The sequence below is a fragment of the Narcine bancroftii genome, chromosome 6 (assembly GCF_036971445.1).
Source record: "Narcine bancroftii isolate sNarBan1 chromosome 6, sNarBan1.hap1, whole genome shotgun sequence".
NCBI classification, from domain to species: Eukaryota; Metazoa; Chordata; class Chondrichthyes; order Torpediniformes; family Narcinidae; genus Narcine; species Narcine bancroftii.
The window spans coordinates 63,583,449-63,591,863 of record NC_091474.1 but is presented as its reverse complement, the minus strand read 5'-3'; the positions used below and the strand labels follow the sequence as shown (position 1 = coordinate 63,591,863).

General features: G+C 57.3%; 1 protein-coding gene across 1 annotated transcript; it reads left to right on the top strand.

The window, feature by feature from the left end:
* The first annotated feature begins 902 nt into the window (after positions 1 to 902).
* Positions 903 to 5,613, top strand: LOC138737517 (thiosulfate:glutathione sulfurtransferase-like). The gene is made up of 4 exons (XM_069888202.1): positions 903 to 1,159; positions 3,801 to 3,923; positions 4,019 to 4,178; positions 4,723 to 5,613. Exons 1-4 carry the CDS (start codon positions 1,147 to 1,149, stop codon positions 4,769 to 4,771), a joined length of 345 nt encoding a protein of 114 aa, XP_069744303.1. The 5' UTR covers positions 903 to 1,146; the 3' UTR covers positions 4,772 to 5,613.
* Positions 5,614 to 8,415: the final 2,802 nt, after the last annotated feature.

Here is an 8,415-nt window from a genome sequence, read left to right as displayed (position 1 = left end):
ATGTAGGAAGTTGAGGTAGTCTGGATCAGATAAGGGTCTCCTAGCCCTGGACAGAAGTACCAAGTCATACATTTCTAATTAGCTAACCATACACAGATTTATACATATGAAATTAGCCAACCCTAGATAGAATGAGTCAACTCTGCATATCAAGAGACTGTAGCCCCGAGAATCAGGAAGGTGTGAATAAGGACAATGACATGAAGGGACACCGACAGGATACCCCCCCCTGGTTCTCCAAGTATACTGAAATTGCACGTAGGCAGGCAGGATTGCCTAATGCCAAACCTCTCCAGCAGGAGGCAGAAGAATGTAAGGGGGAGGGTATTCCTACACTGAAATCAACTGTATAAAAGTTGGGTGAGCCCCAGTGTATGTGTGTATTCCCAGGGTAAGGGGAAGCACCCAACTTTGCATTGTTGTAGTAATAAATGTTCTTTGTTCTCAATTTTTGTCTCGAGCAATTTCTTTAAAGGTACTTTAATTCCTAACACCCCTCTCTATCTCTGTAACCCCCTCCAGGTCCCTAAATCCCTCCCATTCATCATTACCTTCTCCCATCCCTATATATCTCCCTATCTCTGTGGACTGCAGCAGAGTGTTTTGTTGGATTAAGCAGTTCGAAAAAAAGTTCTTCACATGTTAAAATCACGTGAGGTTGTTTTTCAAGGAACAAACATAACAATCCCCTCGGATGCCCAATCACTGTCCCCCACATCCCTCCCTGTCTATGTAACCCTCTCCTGTCCCCACACCCCTCCCTGTGTCTGTAACCCCCTCCTGTCCCCACACCCCTCCCTGTGTCTGTAACCCCCTCCTGTCCCCACACCCCTCCCGATCTCTTTAACCCTCACCTGTCCCCACACCCCTCCTGATCTCTGTAACCCCCTCTTGTCCACACATGCCTCCCTGTCTCTGTAACCCTCATCTGACCCCACACCCCTCCCTGTCTATGTAACCCCTTCCGGTCCCCACACCCCTCCCTGTCTATGTAACCCTCTCCTGTCACCACTGCCCTGCCTATCACGATAATTGAAGCTCTATTTTCTTGCGCAACCGGATTTACGGGCTTTACTGGGTGTGTGTTGCCGTCAGTGTTGCTGTGATACCTGCGAGCTTGCATTCCTCTTTGGAACAGTGTCGAGGATGAGTGGAACAGGTGAGAGTGCGGAGGGGAGAGTGGATAGAAGGGGAGGGTGTTGAGCAGGGAGAGAGTGTGGGGCAGGAGCGGGTGTGGAGCAGGGGATGCAAGGGAGAGTGGGGCAGAGGAAAGTGTGGGGGAGGAGAGGGTGTGGAGCAGGGGAGAGAGCAGGGGAGAGTGTAGGGGAGGTGAGGGTGTGGAGCAAGGGAGAGTGTGGGGGAGGAGAGAGTGTAGGGGAGGTGAGGGTGTGGAGCGGGGAGAGTGTAGGGGAGGTGAGGGTGTGGAGCAGGGGAGAGTGGGGAAGGGAAGAGTGTGGGGCAGGGGAGAGCGTGGCAGGGAAAAGTGGGGAGGGGAAGAGTGTGGAGCAGGGTGTGGGGGAGGGGGGAGTGTGGGGGAGGGGAAAAGTGGAGCGGGGAGAGTGGGGGAGGAGAGGGTGTGGGGAGAGGAAGAGTGGGGGGGGAGGGGAGGGGAGGGGAGGGTGTGGAGCAAGGGAGAGTGTAGGGTAGGAGAGAGTGTGGAGAGGGAACCTTTTTTCCTCCCATGCCCCTTCAGACCACTACCTCCTCTCCTCAAGCACTCTTCCCTTCCACCTATGCTCCCCTTCTCCCCTCCCTTTCCCCCTCCTCCATTTCTTCCCCTCTCCTCTCCCATCCCAACCCTTCCCCATCCCTTCTTCCTCCCCCTCCCTTCTTCCTCCCCCTCCCTTCTTCCTCCCCCTCCCTTCTTCCTCCCCCTCCCTTCTTCCTCCCCCTCCCTTCTTCCTCCTCCTCCCCCTCCCTTCTTCCTCCTCCTCCCCCTCCCTTCTTCCTCCTCCTCCCCTTCCCCCTCCTCCTCCCCTTCCCCCCACATGCCCCCTCCCATCCCCACTGATTCCCCCTCCCATCCCCACTGATTCCCCCTCCCTGTCCCCACTGATTCCCCCTCCCCTGTCCCCACTGATTTCCCCCTCCCCTGTCCCCACTGATTTCCCCTTCCCCTGTCCCCACTGGTATCCCCTCCCTGCTCCCTCTGATACCCCCATCTCCTCTGATATCCCCTGCCCCCAAATACTCCCTGATACCCCCTGCCCCCGCTGATACCCCTGCCCCCGCTGATACCCCCTGCCCCCGCTGATACCCCCTGCCCCCGCTGATACCCCCTGCCCCCGCTGATACCCCTGCCCCCGCTGATACCCCTGCCCCCGCTGATACCCCTGCCCCCGCTGATACCCCTGCCCCCGCTGATACCCCTGCCCCCGCTGATACCCCTGCCCCCGCTGATGCCCCCTGCCCCCGCTGATGCCCCCTGCCCCCGCTGATGCCCCCTGCCCCCGCTGATGCCCCCTGCCCCCGCTGATGCCCCCTGCCCCCGCTGATGCCCCCTGCCCCCGCTGATGCCCCCTGCCCCCGCTGATGCCCCCTGCCCCCGCTGATGCCCCCTGCCCCCGCTGATGCCCCCTGCCCCCGCTGATGCCCCCTGCCCCCGCTGATGCCCCCTGCCCCCGCTGATGCCCCCTGCCCCCGCTGATGCCCCCTGCCCCCGCTGATGCCCCCTGCCCCCGCTGATGCCCCCTGCCCCCGCTGATGCCCCCTGCCCCCGCTGATGCCCCCTGCCCCCGCTGATGCCCCCTGCCCCCGCTGATGCCCCCTGCCCCCGCTGATGCCCCCTGCCCCCGCTGATGCCCCCTGCCCCCGCTGATGCCCCCTGCCCCCGCTGATGCCCCCTGCCCCCGCTGATGCCCCCTGCCCCCGCTGATGCCCCCTGCCCCCGCTGATGCCCCCTGCCCCCGCTGATGCCCCCTGCCCCCGCTGATGCCCCCTGCCCCCGCTGATGCCCCCTGCCCCCGCTGATGCCCCCTGCCCCCGCTGATGCCCCCTGCCCCCGCTGATGCCCCCTGCCCCCGCTGATGCCCCCTGCCCCCGCTGATGCCCCCTGCCCCCGCTGATGCCCCCTGCCCCCGCTGATGCCCCCTGCCCCCGCTGATGCCCCCTGCCCCCGCTGATGCCCCCTGCCCCCGCTGATGCCCCCTGCCCCCGCTGATGCCCCCTGCCCCCGCTGATGCCCCCTGCCCCCGCTGATGCCCCCTGCCCCCGCTGATGCCCCCTGCCCCCGCTGATGCCCCCTGCCCCCGCTGATGCCCCCTGCCCCCGCTGATGCCCCCTGCCCCCGCTGATGCCCCCTGCCCCCGCTGATGCCCCCTGCCCCCGCTGATGCCCCCTGCCCCCGCTGATGCCCCCTGCCCCCGCTGATGCCCCCTGCCCCCGCTGATGCCCCCTGCCCCCGCTGATGCCCCCTGCCCCCGCTGATGCCCCCTGCCCCCGCTGATGCCCCCTGCCCCCGCTGATGCCCCCTGCCCCCGCTGATGCCCTGCCCCCTGCCCCCGCTGATGCCCCCTGCCCCCGCTGATGCCCCCTGCCCCCGCTGATGCCCCCTGCCCCCGCTGATGCCCCCTGCCCCCGCTGATGCCCCCTGCCCCCGCTGATGCCCCCTGCCCCCGCTGATGCCCCCTGCCCCCGCTGATGCCCCCTGCCCCCGCTGATGCCCCCTGCCCCCGCTGATGCCCCCTGCCCCCGCTGATACCCCCTGCCTCCAATAGCCCCACCCCAATAACCTCCACTCCTTCTAATACCACTGATTCTTGATACCCCATCCCCCTCTGATACCTGCTTTCTCTGCCCAGTGCCTGAGATCACATGTGAGGAGCTGAAGAAGATGATGATGGACAACAAGGTGCTGATCATTGACGTCCGTTCTCCTGGGGAGCTAGAGAAAGGGACGATTGTCGGATCCATCAATATTCCAGGTGCACGCTCGCTCTGTTCTGATTCCACCTGCCTGGTCCCTGCTGTTGGTTACAGGGTTCACCCCCACTCTCCCCTCTCTCTTTCTCTCCCACAGTGAACTCGGTGGAGGAGAAACTCACCCTTGACCCTGACAAGTTCCAGGAACAGTTTGGCATCGAGAAGCCAAAGGAGACCTCGTCCCTTGTGTTTCACTGTCAAAAAGGCCTCAGAGGAGCTTGTGCCGTCAAAATTGCCCAGACGTTGGGCTACACCAGGTGGGTGGACTGAGGGTTGGGAACTCCCAGGGCATGGGTCAGACCCAGGGGGATTCTCCCTCTATACCGTCCTGTCATACACTCATGGGGCATGGATAAGAGCAGGGAGAAGCTCCCTCTACACCATCCAGTCCCTCATTCCCAGGGCATGGGTCAGACCCAGGAGGAAGCTCCTAGCCATCCTGTAACATAATCCCAGGGTCAGGTTCACAGTCAAATCTACCAAGAAATAGTGAGAGAGGTTGTTTAACGAGCAGACCAGCATACATCTTTTACATTGTATCACAAGCAAGGACCTGTGCAGAAGTGCAGAGATACAGAGAGATTGGTTGGTGCAGACAGAAGGCGGCATCATTTCACCAGGGTGAGGTTCATTCAGGAGACTGATCAGAGGGGAAAGGAACTTGGGGTGTGGGAAATCTCCCCCCCCCCCCCCCATGTATCTCCTTCCTGAGTAGGGGGTATGGACAGTGGTTGGGTGGGTTGGGACTCTGAACTCACTGGTCCCAGGGCAATTCTGTTCTCTGTATTTTTCTGTGTTTAGCGTCCAGAATTTAGCTGGAGGTTTCCAGCAATGGACAGGCAAAGAATGAACATCAAGGTGGAGGTACAGTGCAACACTGGGCTGGGCTGTGTGAAGCGGCCCACACTGCACCAGGAAACCCACCCATCCCACCGCCCAAGATCCACCCAGCCTGTGGCTCTCAGACCAGATCATACCCTCAAATTGGATCAAGAACTGGGGCCTGACACCCCGACCAGATCAGACCCATGAAAGGATTGGAGGATCGACTGGATCTTGACACCTGGTTTGGACCCTGACATCTGGACTGCAATTGACTCGCGTATGGACTAGACCATGGACCTCAACCACATATCAGATGCTGTGCTCCAGACCAGACCACACCCATGGACGGACCAGATCATGGACTGGATCCTGACCTCCAGAGTGAATTCTGATATATGGACCAGATCCTAACACCCAGACCAGACTCTGACATCTAGACCAGATTCCAAGCCATGGACCAGACCCCCAAACCCCGGATAAGACCATGGACTAGACCAGACCATTGACCTGATCCTGTGTTCTGAACTGGACCCACAGACCGGATACATGTACCTGACCTGACCCACAGACCAAACTAGATCTAAATCCACATTCCAGCCCCTGACCCACTGATTGGACTGGACCGGGCCCCAACTCATGGACTAGATTCCGATTCCTAGACAAAGCCCTGGGCTCTGACCCATGGACTGGACCAAACCCTGGACTACAGATTGGTTCCTGACCCAGACATTAACTCCATCTCTATAACTCTGGTCTCTAAAGTTCCTCAGAGGTGATCTTTGCTGGCTAGCATGCATTTGGAGGGTCGAAGGGACATTTTTTGTATGTATTAAAAAGCCACCCAAATATATCTGTGTGACAAATTGACCTATTTACTTGTATGTTTTTGGAGGTTGGGTGGAAACCAGAGCACCCGGAGGAAACCCACATGGTCACGGGGAGAACATAAAAACTTCTTACACACAGTGGCGAGTTTGAACCCAGATCACTGGTGCTGGGAGAGCCAAGATAAGAGGACACTGTGCTGAACAAGGCACTTCATCCATGGGATGCTGCCAATGGCATCCCAAGGGATCCGAGGGTCTGTCCAATCAGACAGCTTAGTGAGGCACCGTCCAATCAGATGGAACAATAAGGTACCATCCAATCAAGTAATGATGAAGCACATCCAGTCAGATTGCATAGTGAGGCAGCATTCCAATCAGACGAACTACTGACCAATCAGATGGCACATAAGGCACTGTCCAATCATACAGAACAGTGAGGCACATCCAGTCAGATTGCACAGTAAAGCACCGTCCAAACAGTCAGAATGGTGAACTATCATCCAAACAGATGCCACATAAGGGACTGTCCAATCAGAATAGAATGGTGACGCGTAGTGCAGTTGGATTGTTCAGTGATGCTGTCCAATCTGACAGAACAGTGAGCCACTGTCCAATCAGATGGCATGGTGAAGCAGGGTCTGCAGTGGTGGAGGTGGGGATTGAACCTGAGTCCCACTGAGAGGGACAGGCTCTGCCCATGGTGGGGACCATGGTCCATGGATGGAGAAGCAGAGTCATGGTTTCAAAAATGAGACCCTTGAAACAAAGTTCTTCAGTGGGAGAGGAGGCAGGGGATCTTGGAGAAGGGGAGAACAGAGTGGGAGAGGGAGGTGAGGAGAGGGTCTCGGGGAGGTGAAATTAGGGATATAGAGGGAGAGAGGGCAGGGGATGAGGGGAGGACTTGGAGAGGGCCTCAGGGCTATGGTTGTTCATGGGAGAGATGTTCACTCCAAAATGTGATGTGTTGTCAATGGCTGATCAGGAGACTTGGATGGAGAAAGAGGGATTACACTGCCAACCCCTTTTCCAGCATCAATGAGATGAAGGAGATGATCACTGACTTCAGGAGATGGGGCAGAGTCCACTCCCTGTCCACATTAATGCTGGGCGAAAGAGTAAACAGCTTCAAGTTCTCAGGATCAAACATCTCCCGTGACCTGACCTGGGACAAGCTCCTCTGCAAGATGGTCAGGAGAAGGCACTACTTTCTCAGAAGACCAAGGAAATTCAGCATGTCCCCACTTTCCTCAACAACTTCCACAGGGGCACCATCAGGAGCAGACCTGCTGGGTTCTCCCCAGTGTGGACAGGAAGGAGCTGCTTCTGGTTGGATGAAGCTGCAAGAGTTGGTGAGTGCAACTCAGAACATCTTGCAAACTTGCCACTGCTCCATGGACTCCATCTACATCTCATGATACATCTCAGGCAGCCAGTGTGAAAGGGGCTAGTGTGTTGGCTGCCTGAGATGTATCATGAGATGTAGATGGAGTCCATGGAGGGGTGACAAGTTTGCGTGATGTTTTGAGTTGCACTAAATAGGTGAGTAAATAACCCGTGTTGCATTACTGGGTGAGCCGTTCACATTAGACCATGTGGATATCATGGATCTAAAGGGGGGGGCCCAATCTCCAGTGGTGATGTCCCAAGTGACATATTATGTACCCACAGGGCAGTGAAATCGTAGTGGGAATAAAGCACATACGTGCTCAATCTATAAAACTCCACGGGGGAAAAAAACATACAATTGAATAAGACGTGCACAATGTATAAAGACCGCGGGAAAATCTGCCACAGTGGGCTTCAAGTTCAGGGTCACATTGACCACCCACCGCCAGTGGGCTGATATCGCCTCAAACCGTGCATCTTGGCGCCTCACAGTTCGGCGGGCAGCAACCTCCTTGGAAGAAGACCGCAGAGCCCACCTCACTGACAAAAGACAAAGGAGGAAAAACCCAACACCCAACCCCAACCAACCAATTTTCCCTTGCAACCGCTGCAACCGTGTCTGCCTGTCCTGCATCAGACTTGTCAGCCACAAACAAGCCTGCAGCTGACGTGGACATTACCCCTCCATAAATCTTCGTCCGCAAAGCCAAGCCAAAGTCAGTCAAAAAGTCTTAACAACTATTTACATCGCATTACATTGTATTAGGTATTACTGCATAAATAATCTTGAGATTATCTAAAGCACAGGTACGCACTGATAGCCCCACCAGCCGCCCTGTGACAGCTCCACTGGCCACACTGATAACTCCACCAGCCGTGCACTGACAGCTTCACTGGCCATGTGCTGATAGCCTTGCCGGCCACGCACTGACAGTTCCGCTGGCCGCCTTGTGACAGCTCCTCCGCACCCCCCCTCCCCGTAACAGCTCCTCTGGCCCCGCCTGTGACAGCCCCTCCGGCTGGCCTGTGACAGCTCCACCAGCCGCTCTGTGAAATATAACTGCACTAAAACTAACAGACTGACTCATGTACGCAGGCGCTAACATGACTAATGATACCTGGTTGAGTAGGCTGGGGTCTAATACAACCCTCTATCAAGTATCAGAGCCCTGATAATTTTAAGCCCCCCCCCCCTCCCCCTGCCCTGCCCAGTTCGGAGCATTAACACTGCCAGGTGACCCACTAAATTGCCCAGTTCAACTCATGTTATTTGGCAGTGTGAAATTGAAGGAGGCATCCTTCCCAGCGCACTCTCTTCACCCTCCTCCCATTGGGGAGAAAGTGCAAGAGTGGGAAACTGTGCACCAACCGGTTTAAACACAGTTTTAGCCCTGCAGCCGTCAGGCTCCGGAATGAACCACACATTAGTGCTCTCATGCTTGGTGCTCGTTGATCT

What these genes read in the sequence shown, in the direction of transcription:
- LOC138737517 (XM_069888202.1), top strand. An exon ending in CGGATCCATCAATATTCCAG is followed by an intron (nt 3,924 to 4,018) that starts GTGCACGCTCGC and finishes TCTCTCCCACAG; the next exon opens with TGAACTCGGTGGAGGAGAAA. An exon ending in CAGACGTTGGGCTACACCAG is followed by an intron (nt 4,179 to 4,722) that starts GTGGGTGGACTG and finishes TTCTGTGTTTAG; the next exon opens with CGTCCAGAATTTAGCTGGAG.